The sequence below is a fragment of the Felis catus genome, chromosome E1 (assembly GCF_018350175.1).
Source record: "Felis catus isolate Fca126 chromosome E1, F.catus_Fca126_mat1.0, whole genome shotgun sequence".
NCBI classification, from domain to species: Eukaryota; Metazoa; Chordata; class Mammalia; order Carnivora; family Felidae; genus Felis; species Felis catus.
In genome coordinates, this window is record NC_058381.1 from 4,222,472 (window position 1) to 4,250,248 (window position 27,777).

Consider the following 27,777-nt stretch of genomic DNA (forward strand, 5'->3'; position numbering starts at 1 on the left):
AATATAGTGTCTATTCTGATATTCAGGGACACATGCTGGCCGGGTCTGATTTCAGAGCTCTTGCCAGGGCTTTTAAAGCTCTCTGGCTTGCCTGACTGTTATGGGGTTCCTCTGCTGTTCGGGGCTGGGGATTAGGGATCGGGACCTGGGATTTTCAGGCAAACATCCCTGTGCTCTGTTCCTGTAACCCTTGGATCAGGTGATGAAAAGCATAGAAGAACCGTTAAGAAGAATGGAGCCTGTTGCAGAATGAACCCCTGGTAGGTGTGACCTGAACAGAGTGTGGGGGTGTTTCTTCCTAGTCAAGCTCTTTCACCTCCCTGGGTCTTAGCTTCCTTATCTATAAAGTGGGCGTAACATAGTCATCTTGCAGGGCTCTTGCGGGGACAGACTAAGATACTATGTCCAAGAAGATAGCTATTATCCTCCGGAATGATTAAGAACGCTAAGAATTTGGGGTGCCTCGCTGGTTCAGTCGATGGAGTGCATGACTCTCGATCTCAAGGTCGTGGATTCAAGCCCCGTGTTGGGCGTAGAGGTTACTTAAAAATAAAGTCATGGGGGTGCCTGGGTGGCTCGATCAGGTCATGATCTCGTGGTTCATGGGTTCCAGCCCCGCATCGGTCTCTGGGCTGACAGCTTGGAGCCTGGAGCCTGCTTGGGATTCTGTGTCTCCCTCTCTCCCTGCCCCTCCCCTGCTTGCACTCTGTCCCTCTCTCCCTCTCAAAAATAAATAAATTTATAAAAAAGAATAAATGAAGTCTTAAAAAAAAGAATAGTAAGAATTTATCCCAAATGTGAAATATCTTAATTACATAAGGGAACATGATAGGATTAGAAATGAAAACACATCAAAAGCTAAGAACCAGTTCAAGCATTCAAACCTCCAGAAACCAGACGACCAGTCATAATGATGCCCTAAGGGCACCTGGTTAGCTCAGTGGGGTGAAGCATCTGACTCTTGGTTTCGGCTCAGGTCACGATCTCACGGTTCGTGAGTTCAAGTGCCCAGTCGGGCTCTGTGCTGACAGTGTGAAGATCTGTGCTGACAGATCTTCTCTCTCCTCTCTCTCTGCCCCTCCCATGCTCATTTTCTCTCTCTCTCTCTCTCAAAATAAATAAATAAACTTAAAAATATATATTTATTAATATTTTATTATTTTATATTTATAAGTATAAATATAAATATATTTTTATAATATTTATATAATTTTATTATAAAAAAGTTTATTTAATAAATGCCTTTAAAGGTGGCCATCTCGGGGCACCTGGGTAGCTCAGTCGGTTAAGTGTCCGACTTCAGCTCAGCTCAGGATTTCGCGGTTCGTGAGTTCGAGCCCCATGTCGGTCTCTGTGCTGACAGCTCGGAGCCTGGAGCCTGTTTCAGATTCTGTGTCTGCCTCTCTCTCTGCTCCTCCCCTGCTCATGCTCTGTCTCTCAAAAATAAATAAATGTTATGAAAAAAATAGATTCACGAAATTGTTACTGTTTTGCTGAAGATTTATCCATATTGTTGTGTGAAGTTGGAGATTACTCATTCGGTGTGTGAACATGCCTCGCATTTTTACTTCGTTCCCCTGACAGTGCCACTTGGGACGGAGGTGTGTTTTTGTTTTTTTTTTTAATAGAACTGTTCTTTGAAATTAAGAACGAGGAAATTTCTAATGAGCATTCTTTTAGAGGACCCGCCTACGTTGGGAGGCTGAAAATATTATGAGTGGTATAATGTCTACTTGCCAAGGTTGGCTTAGTCAACATACAAGTTCTTCAGTTCCCTTGTTCAAGTGTGGCCACTGCTGTGGTTGGACAACTTACACCTGTATTTGATGGCAAGCCTCACAGCAGTACAAGGTCCTTTATGAAAGGGTAACTATCTGGGTCTCCTGTAATAGTTCATGGCAGTCTTTCTGTTTAAGTAGATGTGGATGACGGTGGTTATCCATGATCAGGTGCGCTAGCAGAATTATCTGCCTCTTCCACGCCATCGTAAGGATGTTCCAGGTATAGTTTCTACGCTGCTGTAAACAGTGATCATTGACCAACCATCCACCTAAAGACTAGCAAGCATCCTCAGATGTGGAGCTTAATGTTTCCAGAATGTCCAGAAATGTCATTCATTGATTCTGTCATTTATTTCTCAACCATTATTTATTGCTCAGCTATCATGAGCCAAGAAGGGATCTATGTGTGAGGAACACAACTCTGAATGACAGAGAGAGAGTACTCACCCTCACGGAGCTTTCTGACCACCTGGTGTTGGGAAGCGGACAGTGAATCCACAAGGAAGTAATCCTGTAGTATGTCAGAAGGTGGTAAGTCCTCTAAGAGGAAAACAAAACCCAGGGAATCCCTGGGTGTCCAGGCAGGAGACAAAATCTCCCTGGATGGTTCAAGAGACTTTAATGGGAGGGTCATTTGCAGGGCTGTGAAAGGGTTAAGGATACGTACACCAGGGCCACTGAGGCACCCAGAGACCAGCAACAGTGAAAAGCTGTTGGCACCCCTTCAGACAAGGGATAGAAAAAGAATTACTGCAGCCCAATGAGAGGAGGTAGAACTTGGGGTCAGGGTCGGTGGGGGGGGGGGTGTTGCATCTAGCATATTCTATAGCCATGGAAAGTAGCTGCTACTGTCTGTGAAAACGGGCCAAAGCAGGAGGAAATACCTTGATGGCCATCTTTCCAGTCTCTGACACTGTGGTGTGTTTGAACAAGCATGGGGCTGGCTGGGCAGAGAAGCAGACCAACAGAAACAGCAAGGGTATCTTGCCCACCTGATTAACAACAGCCCCTGTACAATGATTAGTCTCTTGAGGCCATGCTCACAGGACCAAATACCTTCATACTCATTCACACTCAAGTGTCATTACAAGGCGAATGTCCACACAACTCTTCCCCAAATTTTCTTGTCACCAATTCTTTTTCCATAGTCTCCAACCTGTTGGCCAACCCAACTACCAATATGACTGTGTAGATCTGTAACTCAGGCCATCTTTCCACCCAAAGGAAGTGGACAATAGGTACTGCTCGAGTTCTGTGCACAGAAGGTCTTCCTTCTCTACCGTGTGTCAGAGCCACTCTTGAACGGGATCATCTGCCTCTAGCTGATGCCAATGTGTCAGACAGACTCATCTGTAAACCATCCCTACCTACCATTTTCCTTTAACGGAAAGCAAAGGCCATCAATGAGCACAGGTGGGTATCACGGAGTTTTAATGCAACGTACTAGTGCCTTCTCTACCTGCTTGGGCCAAAGGTCAGTTCTCTCTAACTGAGGTGATCCCTGAAGGCGCTGAGAGCTGGCTGTCCGCTGACTGCACTACCAACAGCTGGGGCAACAAATCCATCAGTGAAGAGGAACCTGAGTGACACATCACAGCATCTATCACAGGAGAGGGGAAGAGGCAAACTGAGAATAAGTCCCTCTGATTTCATGGGTGATCAGAGAGCGTTGGTAAAAAGACGATGAGGAACTGATGGATGCCTGAGGAAGTGATGGGGATCTGTGCCGGACAGATGTTCTAGGCAAAGGGACCAGCAAAGTGCAAAAGCCCTGAGGCAGAATGTGCTTGGAATATTAAGAAGGCTCCACACTCAGCTCCAAACCCAGTGTGGGGCTTGATCCCACAACTCTGGGATCATGACCCTGGGCTGAAATCAAGAGTCAGACACTCAACTGACTGAGCCACCCAGGCACCCCAGTTTTTTATTGAAGCATAATTAACATGTAATCTTATAGTAATTTCAGGTGTGCAACATACTCATTTGAAAATTCTATACATTTTCAATGCTCACCTTGATAAGTGTGGTCATCATCTGTCCTGTATGATGTAATTACAATATTATTGACTTTATTCTCTATTCTGTGCTTTTCATCTTTATGATTTATTTATTTTATAACCAGAAATTTGTACCTCTTAGTCTCTTCTCTCTATTTCACCCATCCCCCAACCACACCCCTCTGGAAACCACCAGTTTGTTCTCTGTATTTAAGCGTCTAGTTTTTGTTTGCTTATTTTGGGTTTTCATGCAGTATTTGTTTTCCTCTGACTTAGTTTGCTTAGCCTAATACCCTCAAGATATGTCCATGTTGTCACAAACGGCAAGATGTTGTTTTTAATGGCTGAATAATACTCCATTGCATACATATATCTTCTTTATCCACTTATGTATTGATGGACATTTGGAATGCTTCTGTAGTGTGGCTGTTGTAAATGCTGCAGTAAGTATAGGGCTGTATATATCTTTTCAAGATAGTGTTTTTGTTTTCCTTGGGTAAATACCCAGTACTGAAATTACTGGATCATATGGTATTTCTATTTTTAGTTTTTATTTTTTTATTATTTTTTAACGTTTATTTATTTTTAAGAGACAGAAACAGAGCACAAGTTGGGGAGGGGCAGAGAGAGAGGGGGAGACCCAGGCTCTGAGCTCTCCACACAGAGCTCGACGCGGGGGTTTGAACTGTGAGATCATGACCTGAGCTGAAGTCAGTGCTTAACCAACAGAGCCATCCAGGTGCCCCAGTATTTCTATTTTTAATGTTTTGAGGCCCTACATAATGTTTTCCAGAGTGGCTGTACCAAGTTACATTCCCATCAACAGAGCACAAGGGTTCCTTTTCCGTTGTGGTTTTGATTTGCATTTCCCTGATGATGAGTGATGCTGAGCATCTTATCATGTGTCTGTTGGAGGGCCTACATATCTTGTAGGACATGGTTCAATGTTTGGCTTTTGCTCTAAATGAGATGGTAATCCTTGGAGTGTCCAGAGGAGAGAAAAGATGTGATTTGACTTTCACATACACCTGTTGTACTGGGACTAGGTTGTGTGGGGACAAGGATGGAAGTGGAGAGGCAGCTGGAGACTTTTGTGACAGTAACCCAGGGAAGCAGTAATGGTGGCCTTGGCTTGGCTTCATTGGGTAGAAGTCAAGGTGGTGAGAAGTGCCTGGATTCAGACAGATTTGAAGGTAGAGCAGACAGGATTTGCTCATGGGTTGGACGGAGGGGAATAAAGGAAAGACAAGAGTCAAGATTACTCCCAGATTTTGACATTTTGACTTGAATGACTAATAGGATAGAGTTACTCTTCACTTTCCTTCCTTCCTTCCTTCTTTCCTTCCTTCCTTCCTTCCTTCCTTCCTTCCTTCCTTCCTTCCTCCCTCCCTCCCTCCCTCCCTCCCTCCTTCCCTCCCTCCTATCTTTCCTTCCTTCCTTCCTTCCTTCCTTCCTTCCTTCCTTCCTCCCTCCCTCCCTCCCTCCCTCCCTCCCTCCCTCCCTCCCTCCCTCCTTCCCTCCCATCATTCCTTCCTTCCTTCTTTCCTTCCTCCCTCCCTCCCTCCCATCTATTCTTCCTCCTTCCTTCCTCCCTCCCTCCCTCCCTCCCTCCCATCTTTCCTTCCTTCCTTCCTTCCTTCCTTCCTTCCTTCCTTCCTTCCTCTGTCCCTCCCTCCCTCCCTCCCTCCCTCCCTCCCTCCCTCCTTCCCTTCCTTCCTTCCTTCCTTCCTTCCTTCCTTCCTTCCTTCCTTCTTTATTTATTTTCTTTTTTTTTTCTTTTGAGATGGGGAAGACTGCAGGAGGCAGAGATTGGGGATGTGGGTGAATTCCACGTTGCGTTCTATGTTAATTTTGCAACCCAGTTAAATCTAAGTGGAGGTGTTGAGTGGGAAGTTGGGTAAGCCATTCTGGAGGTATGTCCAGCTGAGAGAGGTCTAGGCTCAGGTTATACATTTGGGAGTTATCACAGGTAGGTGGTATTTCTAGACATGCAATGACATGCAAGCTCTCCTAAGACTTGAGTGTAGACAGGGAGGATATTGGAGGCCTATGCTTTTTGGTACTCCCATCATCCAGAGACTAGGGACTTGAAGTAGTGTCATCAAAGCAGACTGAATAGATGTGGCCAGTGTGGTGGGGGAGACATAAGAGAGCAGTGTCCAGGAGCCTGGTGAAGACAGTATTTGAAGCAGGAGGTGGCCGCCTGCATCTGATACTGCTGGTTGGTCAAGTGAGATAAGGTCTGAGTGGTGACCTTGACTTTAGTCATGTGGAGCCAGTGGAGACATTGACAGGAACTCCTGTGTGAAGATTATCATGAGTTCAGTTCTCCTTCAGTCTTACTGTCCATGGTTCCATAACAAGCCAGCCCTGCAAGGTGGCTCACGACCCATCCAAGCTCCCTGCACCTGACGCTTTGAAAACATGGTCTTCTGCATACCTTGATATTTGGATGAGAGCCTTGCTATGTCTGAGAGATGCTCGGGGACACCGGCCCTTGGAGCTTGGTTGAATAATGTTAGGCAGCTTCCACTTTTCCCCATGGCCCTGGAGATGCAGAAAAGCAGGACAGGGCAGCAGGATCTCTGGCGTGGACCTATGTTTGGGCTCAGATGCAGCTCTCAGGGGGAACAGTGAAAACTCACATCCACTAAGGGGGGGGGGTTCCTTTTTCTGTTTATGGCTTGACTGCCATAGACAAGGGATATTCCAACCCAAAGCATGTTGCTTAGTCTACAAAGAGATTCTTGCTCCAAATCCCAGTCTACTTTATAGCCCTACTTTAGGAGAGAAGCCTAAAGATTGGCCTGACCCTGAAATAAAGGTATTTTCTAGTCCAAGAATTGAGAACTCAGACTGAGCAGTGTGAATGCATCTGTGGGATTGGGGGCCATTCCGGGAAACCTGGGGCATGAAAGCCGCAGTCTAACGCAGAGCAAGCCCCCCGCCTGTCTTCTTACCTGGAGCCTCTTCAGTATCCTTGGTCCCAAGCAGAAGCCATGTTTTGAATTGAGTGTAGCTTCAAATTGCCCTGACCCGTCTCTGGATCAGAGAGAAGGGCTCCCTCAATGGCTTCCTCCTGGCGTTTTCAACCCCTTGACTCCTCCCACAAGATGTCCAGGGCCCTGCCCTTGGACAGTGTCACCTAGGGAGGAAGGAGAGGAGGGGATTTGTCTCCCACTCTGCCCCCAGGAGCCTTCCAGCCCTGAGTCTGAATCTCCGTTCCGCTCCTGACTTTTTCTACAGTCTCAGGCATACAGTTAAACCTGAATCTCATGGCCATCTTCTGGAAATGGAGACCCCAATACTACCACCTTCATAAACGTGCTGTTGTGTAGAGTCAGAATATTTTGAGTCAGCCGCCATCTTTTTTTTTTTTTTTTTTTTTTGCCACCTACCTCGTAAGAGGAGACATGGACCCTTTGCCCTCCAGTCCTCCGAGCCTGGTTGGAGGAGGCCATCGGGAGCCCCTGCTGGCTGCTTCTCATGATGGATTCCTTAGTCAGAACAACTGAATGCCAGTATCTTGGAGACTGACTCATCTGTTGTTGAAGTCAGTAGACCGTAGACATGGACCAGTTCTGTACCAACGGACCCCAAACAGGCATTCAGCTCATACCAGAAAAGGGCAAAGGTTGAGTCCTTACTTCTAGGAGGAATGGTGTCGTGCCTGGAGCATTGTAGACACCTGAGGAAAGTCACCGAATGGTTAACTCAGGGTGGATGGTGTCCAGGCTAAAAATGGTTGGTGGATTGGCATTCATTGGATCCTGGCTTTCTCCCCGGCGCGGCCACTGAGATTTCACTCTTGTTTCCCCACCTCGCTGGCAGGGGCTCAGACTCCATCTGGTTTCCTTAAATACCCAGAGGACCCGACACAGTGCTTTGCACATGGCAGATCTTAGCGGTTAATCCTTCTGTTTTGTTCGCTAAATGCCAAGTATTATTCTAAGATCTTCACACACATTAACCCACTTAGTCCTCACAATCCCCGAAAAAGGGCTATTCTCTCATTTTACAGATAAGAAAACTGAGGCACAGACAGACAAGTGACTCACCCAAGGTCAAGGTGGGGGGAGCTGAGGTTTCTGTTGAGGCAGTCTGGCTCCAGAATCCGTGCCCTCAGTTACAATCGATATTAATTCCTTCAAAATTCTAAAAAATAAAATGGTCTATTTGATAGAACATATGTGTGCGTGTGTGTGTGTGTGTGTGTATATATATAAAATATATATTTATATATGTATATATTACATATATATATTCATTGATAGATATTCTCCCAATGCACACATCACATACACACATATATACAAATATGTCTGTGTGTCTGAGGATTTTCTACTCTTGCACCATGGTCTTAGATGTCAGGGAATGCAGAGAACAGTCCTTGCCCTAGAGAAGTAATTTACAATCTGTAAGAGTGAAACAGGTATATAAATACATCATTTCAATATACCGAGGAATTAAAATCCACCGGGGTCTGTCTTAGAGCAAAGCTATATGAAACTGAGACACCTTGGCTCTTTTCCCTTTTTTTTTTTTTAATTTTTTTTTCAACGTTTATTTATTTTGGGGACAGAGAGAGACAGAGCATGAACGGGGGAGGGGCAGAGAGAGAGGGAGACACAGAATCGGAAACAGGCTCCAGGCTCCGAGCCATCAGCCCAGAGCCCGACGCGGGGCTCGAACTCCCGGACCGCGAGATTGTGACCTGGCCGAAGTCGGACGCCTAACCAAATGCGCCACCCAGGCGCCCCTCCCTTTTTTTTTAAATGTATTTATTTATTTATTTATTTATTTATTTATTTATTTATTTATTTATTTTGAGGATGAGAGAGAGAGAGAGTGGGGTGGAGGGGCACAGAGAAAGGGGGACAGAGGATCTGAAGCGGGCTCTGTGCTGAGAGCAGAGAGCTTGATGTGGGGCTCGAACTCACAAACCACGAGACCCAAGACCTGAGCCAAAGTTGGACGCTTAACAGACTGAGCACCCCCGCCCCCCCCCCCCCCGCCAATCCAGGCGCCCCTGTTTCTTGATGTGGGTGGTGGGTACAGGTTACGTTCACTGCCTGAAAATTCACTAAGCGATGCATTTAGGGTTATGTGGGTTATATACTTTAATATAATCAACACTTTAAAACACTTGGAAGGAAGAAAAGTGTCTTGGGAGCTCAGAGGATGTAGCAAAGATTCAGTTTTGGCCGGAGCCTCAGGGATCGAGCACCCTGTGTCCTGCCCCGGCATCTGGTCACTGCTTGTCTCTCAAAGTGCCACCTGGGCCCTCCGATGACATCAGCTTCTCTCATGTGGCTCCAGAAAATGCGTTTTTCTCTCTGGAACCTTCTACCGCATTCTGCACAGATGTGTCTTGTTTTGCTTTGCTTTTTACATTTTTTTTTAAGTTTATTTTATTTATTTGTGGGGGGGGGGAGAGAGTGCGTGCAGGGGAGGGCCAGAGAGAGGGAGAGAGAATCCCAAGCAGGCTCTGAGCTGTCGGTACAGAGCCTGATGGGGGCTGGAACCAGGAACCACGAGATCATGACCTGAGCCGAAATCAAGAGTCTGATGCTTAACCAACTGAGCCACCCAGGTGCCCCTTGCTTTGCTTTTTAAAAGCGAAATGAGTGTCTCTTTGTGAACCTTTCCTACGTGGACACACAGGGGTTATGAACCATACAAGGACCGTGTACACTGTGGAGGGCAGAGGCCACTGGGTACGGACCCCCCTGCTCTAGGTGAGGAAACAGTGCAGGAGACCTCAGCACGCCCTCCTGGTTGGGCTTATGCTGGCAAAAATCCATCCGACATCTCTCCAAATATGCCTGGTTCGACAAACCCCAAAATTCCATGCGACCGTCATTCATTGGGCACATACCTGACTAGAGCCCCAAACATGAAGAACTTAGCTGATTTCTCCTTATTCTGTGGCTACCGTTCGGCATAAGCATATCAAGTGATTTTATTCGTAACATTCAGGGATGGTTTGTTCATTTTTCCAGAAATGACACGTTCACTAAACACATGAATACTTTCTTTAGACGAATCTAAGTTAGGGCATAATTAGGGTTGTTGTAATTTAGCAGCTTATTTAAAAAGAAAAACAGCAACCTAAATTATGTGTTCAGCAACCTGTGGCCTCGATGATATGTTAGTTTAAAATATAAGATAAGTTTATATAATATTATAACAACACATTAGGAACCATGCAGAACACCACTGCTTTAAACAAAACTTGCACGTTTAGCAATGTTTTTTTTAAATTTTTTTTAAATGTTTATTTTTGAGAGAGAGACAGAGGCAGAGCACATGAGTGGGAGAGGGGCAGAGAGAAAGAGGGAGACAGAGAATCCGAAGCAGGCTCCAGGTTCCGAGCTGTCAGCACAGAGCCTGACGCGGGGCTTGAACCCACAAACCATGAGATCACGACCTGAGCCAAAGTTGAACGCTCAGTCGACTGAGCCACCAGGAAGCCCCATAGCAATGTTTATTTTTAGAAGCAAAAGTGCCTAGCAATTTAAGTACAACATTTCCAACATTTGTTCTACTTGGTTGCGATAAGGTGTCATTCCATCCGGCTGTTCTCATTTTGTTTTATCATTTGATTATGCTTCTAAGTAGATTTTACTATAGGTAGAAATTAGGAAATTTCGAAGAAAATATATATTTAAAGTAACACAAAACTAATTTTTTTAATTTCAATTCGTGGCTTCTTGATGAAAATAAAAAAAAGGAAGTATGGGATAGTCACACATGCTATCAATCTGTGTCTGTTAATTAAGGGGAAAAAATTCTGGATACTCTTCCGTCAACAAACATGTGCGGGCAACACATTTTATACTTTTGGTAGTTAGAACCTTGCCTTCCCCTGTCTTCAAAACTTCTTACCCTAAGTGTTCACATGTCCCATCTCCTTTGGTTATCTTGATTAAACTCACTGTCAGGAAAACCTGAGATGCTGATTTATACTAGAGTGTCAATGGTTGATATCTTCTGTAAGAGTGATCTCACTTAAAGATACTGGCATTTTACCGGGAACCAGTAGCTGAAGCCAAAGGTGTTTAATGAAGGGTAAGATGATGGGTAGAAGGTTTACCCGGACCACAGCCTTCTGAAGTCCACCCCAGAGATGTTCGTTGTGGACGTAAGTGCCTGGCTGGCCTGCCTCTGCAGAGCTGGTAGCTTGTGACTAGCACATGGACACCTTCCCTGGGGCATTTGGTGGCAGGTGCTCAGATGCACTCACAAGGGCATGCCCGGCAGGGCTGGGAGCAGCTTCCATTTCCCGAACACTTTCCGAAGCCTTGGGTTCCGGGAATTTGTGTTGAGAGTGCTTACTGCCTTTCCGTACCCTCTGCTTCTCTATGAACTCCAGGCGGGCTGCCGTGTATCTGTTCACGGCCATGACCGACACAGCCATGCAGAGCGCGAAAGAACCCCACGCGAGGCTGTCAACAAAAGGCACAGTTAGGGAAGAGTGTGGGGCTGTGGTTTCCTTCCTGCGGGAGGTCAGTCTGATGAAAATCCAGCTCGTAGTTCCACTGAGCTCGGACCCGGACTTTGGATCACAAGTTTCGGACACCAGCCAACAGTGTTGTTAAGAGAAAAGATTTCGGAGTCATTGTGCCCAATGTGCACTGCGGGTTTACGCCCATCTCTTAGGAACTGTGCACCCTTGAGCTGATGACTTCACCTCTCTGTATCAGTTTCCTCATCTGCAAAACTTGACAGATAGTAACACTGCACACAGGGCGGTGGTGAGGAATTTAATGAACTAATGTGTGGGAAGTACTCAGCATGGGATCTGCTGACACAGAAGTGTTGCTTTTTTGTTATTGTTGTTCTTGGCTCTAAAGCAGGACACCAGCCCTGGGTGTTGTTACTTTATATCCCCACCCTCTGGAAACCTGTTGCGTTCCGAGATGATGGTCTAGCTACACTTTTCATCTTCCGCAGAACAAGGAGGAATGAAAAAGAAAGAACCTCTGCCAAGTGACGAGTGTATGTTTTCGGGGGACGAAATTCCCAGGTAGAAGAGAAGCCTCCACCTCCAATTACCTACAAAGAAGCCTACTGTAGCTAAGTTCTAAACTCGCTCCAGAGTTTCCAATCATCCCTAAACATGACTTGACCCTCAAGGACACCAACATCTAGGGGGAAAGACCAACAACAAACAGAAAAAAAAAAATCCAAAGAAAAGAGCTAAGAACAGAAGAAAACACCAAGAAGAAAACCTTTTGATTACTATCTACAGAGACATATGAGAAGCTATCGCATGAACAAAGCAAGATCAGGATATTTAGAAAAGGAATAATTAGAAAACAAGAAAGACCTAGGGCACCTGGGTGGCTCAGTAGGTTAAGCATCTGAGTTCGGCTCAGGTCACAATCTCCCGGTTCGTGGGTTCGAGCCCCGTGTTGGGCTTTGTGCTGACAGCTCAGAGCCTGGAGCCTGCTTCGGATTCTGTGTCTCCCTCTCTCTCTCTGCCCCTCCCCTGCTCACACTCTGTCTCTAAAAAATACATAAACATTAAAAAACAAACAACCATGGGGCGCCTGGGTGTCTCGGCCGGTTAAGCATCTGACTTTGGCTCAGGAGATGATTTCACAGTTTGTGGGTTCGAGCCCCACATCGGGCTCTGTGCTGACAGCTCGGAGCCCGAAGCCTGCTTCGGATTCTCTCTCTCTCTCTCTCTCTCTCTCTCTCTCTCTCTGCCCCTCCCCCACTCACGTTCACTATCAAAAATAAATAATAAAGACATTTTTAAAGAATGTAAAAAAGAAGGAACAGAAAGCTAAGAAATGGAAATAATCAAAGAAATAATACCAGAAAAAAAAAAAACCCAGAATTCTAGGATGTGCATATTCCGATTGAAGGGCCCGTCAAGCACAGGAAAGGGAGAATGAGTGTGAATGAGAGATTTTCCCTCCAAGGTGCATCATCCTGACATTTCGGAATACCAATAATAAAGAGTAGAAAGCAGCAGCTTACCTATAAAGGGACATAAATCAGAATAGTACGGAACTCGTGCCAGAAGCAGTCAATTCTAGAAGGAAATGGAACCACACCTTCAACATTTTAAGGGAAAATGATTTCCAACAAAGGATTATGCACGCTGCTAAACTATCAAATATAGAGCATTGGATAAATACATTTCCAAATATGCATGAAATAAAATAATATCTTTGCTCCTCGAACCCTTTCTTAGAAAGCTACTGGGGGATGTGCTCCCACAAAATGTGAATGTGAACTAAGATAATGACATGGGGCCCAGAAACAGCTCTCTGCTCACAGCACTGTGGCAAACCTCCGGGCAGGGGGTCCAGAGCGGAGAGGAATGTGGAGGGTTTTGGTTGGGGCTGGAAGAGTGGGATAGGGGGAGACAGAATTGAGAGATTGCTATGTTTAATGCCATTTTATTTTCAATTTTTAAACATCTTTAAATGTTTTTATTTATATTTGAGAGAGACAGAGAGCAAGGGGAGGGGCAGAGAGAGAGGGAGACGCAGAATCCCAAGCAGGCTCCAGGCTCTGAGCTGTCAGCACAGAGCCCGACGCAGGGTTCAAACCCACGAGTGGTGAGATCACAACCTGAGTGGAAGTTGGATGCTTAACCAACCCATGATTTTTTAAAAAGATACTATTTTTAAGCAATCCCTACACCTCATGTGGGGTTCAGACTTACAGCCCCAAGTTCAAAAGTCATACACTCTACGGACTGAGATAGCCAGGCACCCCTGTTCAATACTATTTGAGTTTTAAAAACTATTTGTATGTACTTCTTTGATTAGAAGTTAAGTAATTACAAGTAATAGGAAACAAAACAAAACAAAATGATATGGGAACCAATACCATTTTTTGAGAGACATCACGAGCAGGGGTGGGGGGATGAGGAGAGAGAGGGCGAGAGAGAATCCCAAGCTCAGCGTGGAGCCCAACGCGGGGCTCAATCCCACGACCCTGGGATCATGACCTGAGCTGAAATCAAGAGTCAGACGCTTAACCGACTGAGCCACCCAGGCGCCCCTGTATAATGTGACATGACTGAGACTTTCTGTTAGGAACACAACTTATCTGTCCATTAGAAGCAGGGGCAGGGTCTCTCATGATTGAAGTATTTATTAGGCAGCATTATAACTCAGGACTCTTCCCCGTAAGCCATGTTTAAGAATGGGATAACATCAGTATCCCCATTTATTTATTTTTTATTATTATTTTATTATTATTATTATTATTATTATTATTATTATTATTATTTAATGTTTGTTTACTTTTGACACAGAGAGAGACAGAACATGAGTGGGGGAGGGGAAGAGAGAGAGGGAGACACAGAAGCTGAACCAGGCTCCAGGCTCTGAGCTATCAGGACAGAGCCCAATGCGAGGCTCGAACCCATGAACTGTGAGATCATGACCTGAGCCGAAGTCGGACACTCAACCGACTGAGCCACCCAGGAGCCCCCAGTATCCCCATTTCTTGAGGGCTTCACTCTTTGCCAAGGATTTCACAAACATAATCTCTTTGAATGCCTAGGGACACATGAGACAGGTCTCATCACCTTCCAGATGAGAGAGCTGGGCTCCAGAAAGGTTAAGAAATCAACCCAAAGTCAGACGGCAGAGCAATGGCCAAAGTCGGTAGTCTTACAGAACTTGCGTGTAACCCTGCGGGGCCATCGGGGCTTGGGCACCACGGCCAGCAACTTACCAGTATGACCAGCCGTAGTCCCACGTCTGAGGCTTCCAGTCTTCGGGACCAAGGTTCACAGCGATTTGAAAGATGGTTGTGTACATCATGTGGGCCACCATCCCGAGGAGCCCTGCACGAAGAAAGCTTTGTGAGCCACAGGTGGCGATGGGGTTTCCCTACCTTGCACGAGTTGGATGTCAACCCCAGGAGCGTCCTTCTTGGACCCTTCCAAGCAGGTCCCCCATCTCACATTCATACCAATTCCTCGTTGTTGTGAACGCATATGGCGTGTGTTCCTCTGACGTGTCGTTCCTCCCGTGGCCACCTCTCCCCGTGTGTCATGTCCCTGTGTCCCTGTGCTCAGAGGCACCGATGCTCCAGTCTCTCCTTCCCTGCACCGCGGAGGGGTCCTTGGACCACATTTGGCCTGAAGCCACACTCCACGGGGTTCTGTTCTGTTACTTCTTTTGCGTGTGGATGGTTTGCTAACTCTGGGATACTTTAGGGAAAAGTCTGAGTACGGGGGGCAAGCCTGGGTGGCTCAGTCGATTGAGCATCCAACTCCTGATTTCAGATCAGGTCGTGATCTCATGTTTTGTGAGTTCGAGCCTCACCTCGAGCTCTGTGCTGATGGCACAGAGCCTGCTTGGGATTCTTTCTCTTCCTTTCTCTCTGCCCCTCCCCTGCTCGAGCTCTTTCTCTCTCTCTTGAGATAAATAAACATTAAAAAACCCAAGGAAGTTGCCTTGGATTTCATTTTTTTTTTAATTTTTTTTTTTTAATTTTTTTTTCAACGTTTATTTATTTTTGGGACAGAGAGAGACAGAGCATGAATGGGGGAGGGGCAGAGAGAGAGGGAGACACAGAATCGGAGACAGGCTCCAGGCTCTGAGCCATCAGCCCAGAGCCCGACGCGGGGCTCGAACTCACGGACCGCGAGATCGTGACCTGGCTGAAGTCGGACGCTTAACCGACTGCGCCACCCAGGCGCCCCGGATTTCATTTTTAAATGCTGGCTGTTTCGTTGTTGTGTCTTTCTTTTGCTGGGAGTCTAATCTCACGCGTGTTTTCATTGGATAAATGTATGGCCAATGGTGGCCAGGTAGGGATCAGCTTCAGGGGCCCAAATAGAAATGAGTTTTAATTGGTGGGGACAATTATTTATATATTAATGGGCCATCTAAAGTCCTTGTGATGTAAACCCTCCAACAGTCTACCTGAAACTGTGTTTGCACACTTAAACTGAACAGACATCCAGAAAGAGCCTTACTCATGACCTTGGCAGGGGTCGGGGGGAGCACTGGAGGGTGCCAGGACCTGGGGAGGAGTCTCCAAGAGCCCATGGCCTACCTCTTTGTTATGAAGATCCAGAAATTGGATTTTATCACCCTATTCGCTGATGATAAAGCTTGGGAAAGACTCCTGATACTTATCACGCACAGAAGTGAGCTCCCAGCTGGACTGATGCACTGTTAGCAGGGCTTGGGGTATGGGGACAGAGAAACAAAGGAAGCCATCTGTTGGGGGTCCTTTTCTTGATGGAAAGGCCACTCAGGAGACCAAATGAAGCTGCTCTGATACAGAGGAGGATACAGAAGGAAGACCGCCACCCCAAAGAAAGGGAGTTTTTTATTCTTACACGTACATCGAGCTTGATAATGACTTTCAGCAAGCAACCATTTCTTGCATTCTTCCCACAGAGTAGGTGCATTTACTTAGTCATCACTATAGCCACTGGAGGTAGCTGGCTTAGAGAGGTTGAGCAACTTGCCTGGGGTCACACAGCACTCACGTAGCAGAGAGCTGACACCCAGGTAGGATTTCCTGACAAACTACTGTGCTACATTAGGCAATTTCTGTTCTCAGAGCCAATGTGTCTCCTTCCCAGGGTTGTGATAAAGACCCAGTAATACATTTTATTTTCCATCCCCTTTCTTTTCATCCGTCAGCCAAAGCATCATTGCTTTCCCCCGCCCCCTGCCCCTCCAGTGGGATTTATGCAGTGACTTCTCCGGTGGACCAGCCAGCCGTCCTGCTGAACGGGCCATTGACAGGAGAAGAGCCAGCCTGCGCTTTGGCAGTGGGGACAGACAGCCCGGAGCTCTGTCCCTCCCGCTGGGACAGGCTGTGGGGAATCCCCTGTTGGCTGCTGTCGACAAGTACCTGCGAGCACCGTGAGGATGGCTACAGAAGCATCCACATTGAGCCAGCGGAAACCAGCGCTCTGAGAACTCACTCCGGAGCCCAGGAGGACGGCACTCGTCAACACCAGAAGGATGTTCAGGATCTCGGCCCCAATGGACAGCCACAAAAGTCCTGCAAAGTGTGAGGGTGATAGAGACCCTGAGCCTGGAGAGTTCAGAAGCACCGTGATGTCGAACCCTTTGATCCTGTTCCCTTCTAAGACACAAAAACAGGGTGGCCTGGGTGGCTCAGTCGGTTGGGCGGCCGACTTTGGCTCAGGTCATGATCTCACTGTTTGTGAGTTCGAGCCCCGCGGCGGGCTCTGTGCTGACAGCTCGGAGCCTGGAGCCTGTTTTATATTCTGTGTCTCCCTCTTTCTCTCTCCTCCCCTGCTCATGCTCTGTCTCTCTCTCAAAAAATAAACATTAAAAAATTTTAAAGAATTAAAAAATAAAATACAGAGATTGTCAGCATTTAAAAAGAAACAGAAAACGGGCTCCTGGGTGGCTTAGTCGGTTAAGCGTCCAACTTCAGCTCAGGTCATGATCTCAAGGTCTGTGAGTTCAAGCCCCGCGTCAGGCTCTGTGCTGACAGCTCAGAGCCTGGAGCCTGCTTTGGATTGTCTCCCTCTCTCTCTCTGCCCCTCCCCTGCTCATGCTCTGTCTCTCTCTCTCTCTCAAAAATAAATCAACATTAAAAATATTTTTTAAAAAAAGATTGTCCTTCGCTGGGAGGGGGAAAAATAAAAACAACAACAATAAAGCAGGAGTCTGATGTGGGGACAGGAGAGAGGCTGGGGGGGAGGTGGCCTCTCTATTCCCCAGTTCAGAAGTTAGTACATTGTTTGGATTTGACCAGAAGACTTTATCTTGGTCTTCTTATTTTTTTTATTTTTTTTTATAATGTTTTATTTATTTTTGAGAGAGAGACAGGATGCGAGTGGGTTGGGGCAGAGAGAGAGGGAGACGCAGAATCCGAAGCAGGCTCCAGGCTCCAAGCTGTCAGCACAGAGCCCAACACGGGGCTCGAACCCATGAACCGGGAGATCATGACCTGAACCGAAGTCGGACGCTCAACCGACTGAGCCACCCAGGCGCCCCAATCTTGGTTTTGTAAAGAAGACACCAAACTTAAGGAAGAAGGCAGAGGCGGCTGAGCGTTTAGGAGCCCTGGTTAGAGATCCCGAAACCTTGTTTGTATCTGTGGGCCGATCCTTTGCCCTCCGGAGGGCATCCCGCCCGCTTCTAGGAGACACTGTGCTGCAGGTGGAGGTAAGAAGACCGAGGAACAGGGAGGGAAGCTGGTGTCTGTGAGCTGTGTCCTGGGGCCCCAGCAATGGGCGAAACAGGTGTAGATCCAGCCTTCACAAAACCTGCACTCCCGCTGGGGAAACAGACCCCGCGAAACCATCACGGATTTGATGAGCGGCACAGACAAGACGAAGCGTGCGGGAGCACATCTCTTCCCAGCCCTGCGTCTGCCGTGGGCCGCCGTGGGCATATGCGTGCCCTGGGACCCGGTAAACACTACCGGTCAGGGCTTCCCGCCCCTCCCCGCCGGCAAGGTCGGTTGTACCACCTTTTCCAGCACCCCTGACGACTACAGGGCACATGCAGGGGGGCAGGTGGTTCCAGCACTTGGACTTGACTTTGTGGAGAAACCACAAAGAGCTCTCTCGTGTCTCCGCCCCTCCCCCCGTCTCCCCCAACACACACAATCAAAGTGACCCACGCTGTGAGGCGCTGTGGTGGACAGAACATGGGTATTTACCGTGTTCTTCAGCTGGTATTATACTCTGGAAACTTCTACACTTTTCACCTAGAACACAAAGAGAATATACTCATAAGGAGAAGTAACTGTGTTTCTGTCCCTCACTCTCTTAGGGACAGACTGTGTTTCGAGCACCTTCAGTCTATCCAGGGTCATTTTAATGGAGAGAGAGAGAGACAGAGCAGGAGTGGGGGAGGGGCAGAGAGAGAGGGAGACGCAGAATCCCAAGCAGGCTCCAGGCTCTGAGCTGTCAGCACAGAGCCCGACGCGGGGCTCGAACTCGGGAACCGTGACATCATGATCTGAGCCGAAGTCGGACGCACAACCGACTGAGCCACCCGGGCGCCCCTATCCCAGGTCATTTCGAACAAGGATTGGGGGATGTGGCAGATGGCTTTACTGTTCACAGACATGTGCTGACCCCCCTACCCACCCCACCCACCCCCCAACAGAAGCGCCTGTCCCGATGGAGTCCCCATCAGCCTGGGTCCCTGGATAGCTGTGGGGAGGAGTCACCCTTCGCCAACCTAAAAAATACATGTGGAATGAACTAGGGATGAACTTGTTGATTTAAACCCCTGGGATTTGGGGGTTGTTTGTTACTGAGGCATAATCCAGCCGGTCTGGGCTGATACTGTGAGCCTTAGACCACAGGTTCTCACCTTCCCAAACAGCTTCCGTTATGGTATGAGTCTCAGTTCGTCTCTGGTTAGAGGGAAAGGAACAAAGTTTGTATTTTTGTTTTTTTTAATTTTTAATGTTTATTTTTGTGAGAGAGAGAGAGAGAAACAGAGTGCAAGCAGGGGAGTGAAGCAGAGAGAGAGGGAGACACAGAATCGGAAGAGGCTCCAGGCTCTGAGCTGTCAGCACAGAGCCCAACGTGGGGCTCGAACTCACGAACGGTGAAATCATGACCTGAGCTGAAGTCAGATGCTTAACCGACTGAGCCACCCGGGCGCCCCTGTAATGATTTTAAAAAACACACTGGAGCAGATTCAGAGCTGTTACCGAGCGACCTCGCTGTTGGCATCCCATCGTGCTTTCTGGAGTGTGGAAGGACGGGGGGAGTTACTGCGTGTGTACCAGAGGCTGCTTATTTCGTGTTCCGGAAGGGTCCCGGAAGCCTGGGAGTATCGTCTGCCATGACAGATGCCCAGATGCCTGCACAATCACCTGCTTCTTCCCTGCAGAGTTCAGGGGAGTGGCTCCAAGGATCCCTGAGGGTAAGTGACCGGTACAGGAGCATTAGGACTCGGGCCGCATTAGGACACCGCCCCCGCTGCATCACTGACTGGATGCAATCTGGTGCACAGCCCGGAAGGTGCCGGAGGATGCAGACAAGCCTGAGCCCCGGAGCTGCTCCCCGTCTGGGCTGGTGGGAACTAAAACAGGGCCAGTTGGGGCACAGATCACTGCCTCTCCAAAGGAATGGCTTTCTCAGCCCTAAACCAAGCTTAGTGGTCCCCGCGTTGGCCTCGCGTCAAGGATTTAATGAAATAATGGACAGGAAAGCCGTTCTCAGTTCCTACGCACCGAAATCTCCCTGAAATAAAGTGAGTTGTACTGGGGGCTGTTTGCATGTGGTTAGGGCACAGATTGTTATTAAATATAGCACACTGTAAGTATCCTGAGGGCCAGGGTTACGTCACCTACCTTTCCTGGAAGTTTTCAGGGACAGAAGGAAGCTTGAGGGAACATCTTTAGACCTCAGAAATGATTTCTCCTTTGTAGGAGAGAAAACCCCAGGTAACTCTCCTACTCAAGAACCTGCAGTGGCTCCCTATTCCTCCAGTGCTGAGTCAAGGTTCCTCTTCTTTGATGGCCTTGCTTCCTCAACACACAGCCCTTCCCTTTGGTTCACCTTCTACCGCGTCAGGGTCATGTGGGAAGGACCGTCCGCACGAACAGGTGCACGCTCACGGTGGTGCACGTCTAAATGCCACAGACCTTCAGATTGGCCACGCTTGTCCTCACGAAACACCAAGCGCCCTGGGGCCTCACTGCTTCCCACGTCTGCCCTGCGCCTCTGCTGGGCTCTGGGAAGAAGAGGAACAAAGGCTGGGTTTATGATACAGCCACCTGGTTGAGCTGCCCCGATGGGATTCTTTCTGGCGAACGTGTCGCAGGCTTTACCCGTCACATGACCCGAGGGAGGGCACTTACACAGCCTGGGAGTGAGGATGACAGCAATGGGGACCCGTCTGCCAATCTGTAGCCGCGGTGGCCTCTTCAGCTTTTGAATTAAGCCCACTTTGGATGGGTGCAACCGTTTTCCTGAAGATTCTCCAATTTTGGCAGTGGGCACGGTGTTAGGGTCGCAGCAGCAAAACTTCGGCCAGTTTTTCCTGGTTGTACCAAGGAAGTCGCCATTGCACTGGGGACATCTCTACACTCACGCTGCTCTCAGAGAGCCCTTTTGGGGCCGGCGAGCGCTTCTTCACGTAAGCCCCCGCGTCATCCCCACGAGACCCAATGAGTGAGGCCGGCAGGGGGGAACAAGTGCGTGTCAAGGACAGAATGGGGCACGTAAATCCTCAAGGCCTGGCCTCTGTGCCTGGTTCTGCCATTCAGTAATCGGACCACTCTGAACCTCGGTCTCTTCATCTGTGCAATGGGTGTGATAGAAGTCCTCCAATGACAAAGTTGCGAAAGGATTCTGTGAACTGCCTTATGTTTTTATTTGGGTTTTTTTTTTGAGTGTTTTGTTATCGATAAAGACAAGTGCACACAGCCACATTTGACAGATCTGGAGGCCAGGCGCAAACAGGTCGGTAGAGTCAGGAATCGAAACACCTGAGACCCAGTGCCTTATGCACATCACCCACCTGCTGTCTTTCTCCATAATGCATGCAGGACGAATTCTCTCTCTTGCCTTCCTTGGAGGGCCGCCCTTTCTCTCAGGAATAAAATGGAGGCCAGGTGCAGAGCCAGGGGCAGGGCAGAAAAGAAAGCGGAGGCCAGCCAAGGAGATTAGGAGAATTCACCATAGCTTAGAAGGCTGAGGTCAGCCTGGGCCAGATGTCAGGCCGTCGCGACCCCTTGATTAATCTGAATCCTCAGCAATGGTGTTCCTTTTGAATGAGGCTAGCGGGATTAAAAGGAAAAATCTTCATAAATCCCACGAAGCCAGAGAGGCGGGTGTTAACGGAGCTTGGTGATAGAGTTTCACCAGCCAAGCAGGGCAACATGCCAGCTTGGGAACTGGTGTCCGGGTCCCCAGTGCTGGACTCGGGCATCTCTGTCTGCTTGTTCCTCACCCCCTCCCCTCTATGGGGTGCCCAGGCCCCTCTGTGCTTGACCTTTGGGGTTTAGTGCAACGGCGAAGAATTGGAAACGGACACCTTTTCTTGGCTCATTGATTGGACGCTTTCATTTCAAATCTCCATTTCAGTGTGTGGGATCAGAGGCGCTGCACCCCTTTAAAGGCACGTTAGGCAGGGGCCCCCGGGGGGCTCAGTCGGCTAAGCGTCCGACTTCGGCTCAGGTCATGATCTCTCCGTCTGTGGGTTCGAGCCCCGCGTCGGGCTCTGTGCTGACGGCTCGGAGCCTGGAGCCTGCTTCCGATTCTGTGTCTCTCCTTCTCTTTCTCCCCATCTCCTGCTCATACTCTGTCTCTGTCTCTCAATAATAAACACATTAAAAAAAAATTTAAAGGCACTTTAGACAATGGCATAAAGGAATGGGAGGAGGTGGCTTGTGCAGAGGATGTCCTAAAATCACACTCCGGATAAGCCTCCCCTGGAAGGTCAGCTTTTGTAAGGACAGAGCTGATTCAGAAGGAAAAGATCCAGGGATGCCCCTGGGGACATCAGAGCTGGGGAGGGGGTGTTGGACTTCCCGAGACCCCTTTCCTGGGCTTTCTCAGATCAAGGGGCACCCTCCCCAGGATGGAGTCCTTACTGTCAGGTGTCCTGAGCTCCCCCCTCCTCCGGGACTCTCTCTTTGAGCAGTTTGGGTGCCCTCCCGTTCACCTCCAGCTGTAATCCTTCTCTTTTCTTTCTTTTTTTTTTTTGTGTGTATTTATTTTTGGGAGAGAGAGAGTATGCGTGAGTAGGGGAGTAATCCTTTTCTGTCGTCTACCCCAAATCTCCCAGACGCTTGTGATAAATGAGACTTACGAGCAGATGTTTATGGGGACTGATCTTCAACTGGGGGCCCCAGGCTATATTCCGCGGCCAGTGTGTTTTCCTGGGCCTATGCAATGTTTTCGAGATGCTTTAAAATTGGGGATTTTCACGGGGAACTCCAAGTATTTTACTTTTCTGCAAAACTCGGAGGATCTGACAACATTGAGCACGTAAGCCCTCGTGACCATAAAGTTGAGCTGAGCCAGGGGCTGCCTCTTTATCTGGGGATGAGGTTTCAAGGTCATTGGTATTCTCTGATGACCTTGCTTCATTTGCTTTTGTTACCACCTTCTGTGGGCATTGGTTTGCGACCTGTGGCATGTATCTTTTGTTTTATTCCTTTGTGTGTTTGCTGTTAATTCAGTTACTCTTTAGTAAAAATTTCATTCTAAGCTTTTTGCTCTGGGAGCGTCTCATAACACACGAAGGTGATCACATCTCTCCGAGGGAAAAAAAGGTGTTCTGGAGAACATGCTTCTTCTTGGCTCTTAATAAAGTGATGACGGTATTTAGAGACTGTGGTTTACTCGGATGAACTTATTAGGAAGCATAAAAAATGTGAGCAGAGGGTTTTTTTTGGATTGATAGACACAAAATTATTCATTGGCAATTATAAGACAACTTCTCTTGAGTTTTGGGCACTGTGGGGGGAAAGAGGGAGTCTGGGTAAGACTTTTACAAAGAATGAGGGACGTCTGGGTGGCTCAGTCGGTTGAGAGTCTGACTTCAGCTCAGGTCACGATCTTATGGTTTGTGGGTTCGAGCCCCGCGTCGGGCTCGGTGCTGACAGCTCAGAGCCTAGAGCCTGCTTCGGATTCTGTGTCTCCCTCTCTGTCTGCCCCTCCCCTGCTCATACTCTGTCTCTCTCTGTCCCCAAAATAAATAAAAACATTTAAAAAAAAGAAAATTAAAAAAAAAAGTATATAAGATGCACATAAATCAGAAAGGAGTCAAGAATCCCACTCTTTATTTCTACTTGGCTTTGTCCATGAAACGTTGAGAACATCAACCCTCCTTAGAATTCAGCCTGTGTTCCTGACAATATATTTAAAAACCTTGCAGAGGTGTGATCCACGAGAAGGCTGTGTGTGTGTGTGTGTGTGTGTGTGTGTGTGTGTGTGTGTGTGTGTGTTGGTAGAATGTCAAGGAGATTCCGGGTCTCTAGAGAAAGAAGTGTGAAAGGTCTTCTCACGGCCCCATAACTCTGCTGTCGGCCTCTGCTTAGGTCGAGAGAGCCCCCTTCCTCCCACCTGGGTCACAGGTTTTTACCAGAAAGCTCAGGGACAGGTGTCTAATTTCCTGGCTCCTGAGAAGCAGTGCTTCTCATCTTGTTCATTTAGGTGTTTCTTTCTAGGGAACACTGTCTTGCTGTCTTGCCCAGATCCTTGTCCTGGAGTGACCGTGACCTTGCATGGCAGGGTAGGAGAGTTGCCTCGGGTGACACTGAAGAGACATGTGGGTTAAGTTCTTCTGTAACGAGGCTTCCGCTTCCACCCTGCTTTGTGTTCTAATGCAAATACCTGGACTGTTCTGCCTCAGACACTCTGTCCTGTCTGCCTGGAATATCCTAATCTCCATCTATTAAAGTCACAGTCCTGCTTGGAGGCCTGGTACAGTGGCCACCTCCTTTATGAAGCCTTCGCCATGCCCAGAGCTGTGAATAACCTCTTTCTCCTTTCTATCCCGATATCATATGTGAATCTTTGTGGTAACCATGGTCATATTTTTCCTTGTTTTAGTTTCATCTCGATCCTCACCACTGTGGTCCACTCACCTTTATATCCCCCCATTCCCCTCATCTTGTGCTTGACAAGGAAATGCTTTTTAGCAAATTTGCTCCATGCTGCTCGGAACGCCCTTTCCAGAGGGCTTTGCTATACCCCAGGGCATACTTCTCTAACTCTGGAGTGTGTCTTAATCACCAGGGGAGCTTATTAGAGATACAGATAACACCAGATAGAAAAGAGAGCTGAGGGGAATAAAAAACAATGCTATGAGGATGGGAAAAGAAAAGGCAATTAGGAACTCCAGGGAAAGCAAAAGGCTGTACAAGAAATTTAATGTACTGGTAGCACCTCCTTGATTCTGTAATGAACAATATTTATACAGTCTAAATAATTATTGGTTTATTGATTTATAGAAAACAACAATATAAGTATATTAGGAAGATGGGAGAACAGACATAGGATGTGGTGGTATGAGAGATTTATCCTTATCTGTCATGACAGGAAGTCAATAAATCATGTCTAACATGAAGACAGCATATGGTTTTTGAAACATGGAGGCAAATACCAGAAGAAACAACTGAGCTAAAAGTGGTTTCTCTGAAGGGTGGGACCAGGTTATAGAACAGGAAGGCAGCAGGGGACTGTTGGTTTCTCTTATAAGTGTTTTTAAATGATTTGATCTCTTATCTATGTATAAATATTACCTTACTTAAATATACATATATATTTTTAAAAAGACTGTGGATATCTAGACCCCATTTAGATCTATCGAATCAGAATCTCCTGCACTGGGCACGTGGACTTGTATTAACTTGCTGGGCGATTCTCATGCACAACAAACATTTGATAACCGGAGTGGTGCTTATATGCAGCTATGGAAATAGAAGTAGGCAGACCTCACGTGGGGACTTCGAAGAGGAGTGGAAATTCCCAAGCAACTTGCCTATGGGTTTGGTGACTATATTTTACAAACTAAAAATCTGAGACTGCCTTCAGTGCCCTCCAGAATGCAGGATCATGAGCCTCCTGTGTCTGTGGGGGTAAAGAGAGAGGACGTATAGGAAGATAGTGGCACCCCCCAGAGGAGAGCGGCAGGGGGCCCCTCCAGTAGCTTTAGCTCTAGGTACTGTTGTATCGTGTGTACCACACTTAAAGCAAAGGCCATATGTACTGACGGAGACACATGGAAGGGTAAGACTAGGCACTGCCCCTTGGTGGCCCCCAATGGGGCAGGATGGAGAGGGGTAAGCAGCATTGAGAGGGTTCCTACTTGGAGCCTTTTACTTAGACCTCAGAAGAAACCTCTAATGCTATAAGGATGAAAAAAGGCAATTAGAAACTCCAGGGAAAACAAAAAGCTGGTCAAGAAATTTAATGTGTTAAGCCTGAGGTCAAGAGAAAAAAGGGGGGGGGAGATCCTCTCCTTTCCACCTTGAGGGGTGTGCTTTTCTAGCAGGAAGGGCAGAGCATTGTGGCCCCAAGCATGGACTTGGGTTTGCCCTCAGGCTGTATGACACTGCAGAGTTCAGCTCCTCCCTCCTTAGTTCCTTAGGATGTAAAACAAAAAAAAATTTTTTTTTCTGAAATAGGTGTTCCAAATACCAACCATTCCCTTCCCTCTTCTCTCTTGTCTTCCTCTCCCATTTCCCTTACCAACTGGCAGAAGTTCAAAAGATATGGAACCGGGGCTGAGTAATATGGCAAAAGCAGGGTTGGGCTCGCCAGCCATATGACCTGAAACTCTGAGCCTCAGTTTCCTCACTTGTGAGCTGAGGAAATAATACCTACTCTGCAGGGTTATTGCAAGGATTTCCAGAGACAAAGGTCTAGCTTGTTAAGGATTCTTACTTCTTGAAGGTGCCCCCCAAGAGGGAGGATCCTTTCCCACCGATGATGATAAAAGTCAATTTTCCAAGAGAACTTGCCATTTCTTTTTTTTTGGTAAGTTTTTAAATTTTATTTTCAAGTTTATTTATTTATTTTGAGGGAGAGATAGAGTAAGGGGAAGACAGAAAGAATCCCAAGAAGGCTCCACATTATCAGTGTGGGGCCTGATGCGGGGCTCAAACCCACGAACCGTGAGATCGTGACCTAAGCTGAAATCAAGAGTCGGACGCTTAACCGACGGAGCCCCCCAGGTGCCCCTGAGAACCTGCCATTTCAAGACCCCCTAAAAAGCGCAAGGATGGGGTTTAGGCTCAGACGGGGCCACTTTGGGTTCTCGGGGGATTGGGTAGACACTAGCAAATGGTCCGAGCGCATTCTTACAAACACCCCACATCAGGCACTGTTGCAAGGCAGGGAAGCCAGTCATTTATGCCTCATAATAATTCTTGCTGACATACTGCTGTCATCCTGTTTCACAGATGAGAAAACGGAGGCCCAGAGAGGTGAAGAAGCTCACCCAAGGATACAGAGGCAGTCAGCGGCAGCACTGGGATTCAAACCCAGGCAGCCCGGCTCCCGAGCCCCTGCCTCTGTCGCCCCCACCCCCGGCACCTGCGGCCACGCTCGCTCACCTGCGCTGCCGAGGTTTTCCTCACAGGACCGCCAGAGCCCCACGTGGAACCGGCTCTGGATGAACCTGTCGTCTCCCGTCTCCCAAATGTACTGGACGGCCTGGCTCTCGTCGTCCCTCCTGCCACCGCCGTGGCCCCTGTTGAGATGAATGCATCCTAGCCCTCCCGGAAGGTCCTGGCACAGAGGCTTTGCCACCCTGCGGGTCCCCTCGCACCAGTGGCTGCTGCCCAGGGCGGCGAGGGAGAAGGCCAGGGCGAGGCAGACGGGCAGTAGGGCGTGCACCTGCTGTCTCCCGGCCCCGTCCATGGCTGGAGGAGGCGTGCGGCCTCGGGATGAGCAGCGGGCCGCCTCCCCGCCTCCGCGTGCTGCCCGCCCCTCTCAGCCCTGCCATCTGGCACCCTTACGGGCTTCTCTCCCATCCCCGGGGGCCCCCCAGCATGTGACGCCCGTGTGCGCGCCTGTGGCCTGAGAAGCCATGGGAGAAAGAAAGCACGAAGCCGACGTGTTCCCATCAGCTGCGTTCGCGCCCCCACCCTCCCCAGGGTGTGGGTGTGTAGGACCATGCCGGCTCTGTTTTTGTCTTTTTAAACCCGGGGTAAAATACGCACAAGACAAAATTCACCATGGTGACCATTTTCTACTTTCATACTGCTGTGCCCCAGTCTGTAGTCCCCTCTTCATCTTGGGACCCCGAGGGCGGAGCTCCCCTTCCCTGTCCCCGGCCCGGGCACCTGCCACTCCACTTCCTGTCTCTACCAACCCGGCCACCCCGGGGACCTCACACAGGTGGGGTCATGCAGTACCCTCTCTTCCTGACCGGCTTCTTTCACTCAGTGTAATGTCCTCAAGGTTCACCCGTGTCATAGCGGGGGTCAGAGTTTCCTTCCTTTGTTTTTATGTATTTTTTAAGTTTCCTTTTATTTCTTTAGAGAGATAGTGAATGGGGGAGGGGCAGAGAGAGAGAGAGAGAGAGAGAGAGAGA

The 27,777-nt window shown here is 48.2% G+C and overlaps 1 protein-coding gene and 1 long non-coding RNA gene across 2 annotated transcripts; one reads left to right on the top strand and one right to left on the bottom strand.

Annotated features, from left to right (window-relative positions):
- Nucleotides 1–68: 68 nt before the first annotated feature.
- Nucleotides 69–16,636, top strand: LOC109494181. The gene is made up of 3 exons (XR_002148814.2): nt 69–260; nt 7,185–7,331; nt 16,417–16,636. It is a non-coding gene; the product is annotated as an uncharacterized LOC109494181 (long non-coding RNA).
- On the bottom strand, nt 10,197–27,262 carry GSG1L2 (GSG1 like 2). The gene is made up of 5 exons (XM_003996287.6): nt 26,795–27,262; nt 18,422–18,469; nt 16,631–16,783; nt 14,486–14,597; nt 10,197–11,226 (listed from the first exon to the last, which is right to left on the bottom strand). The coding sequence occupies exons 1-5, from the start codon at nt 27,099–27,101 to the stop codon at nt 10,968–10,970; spliced, it is 879 nt and encodes a 292-aa protein (XP_003996336.3). The 5' UTR covers nt 27,102–27,262; the 3' UTR covers nt 10,197–10,967.
- Between the last annotated feature and the right edge of the window lie 515 nt (nt 27,263–27,777).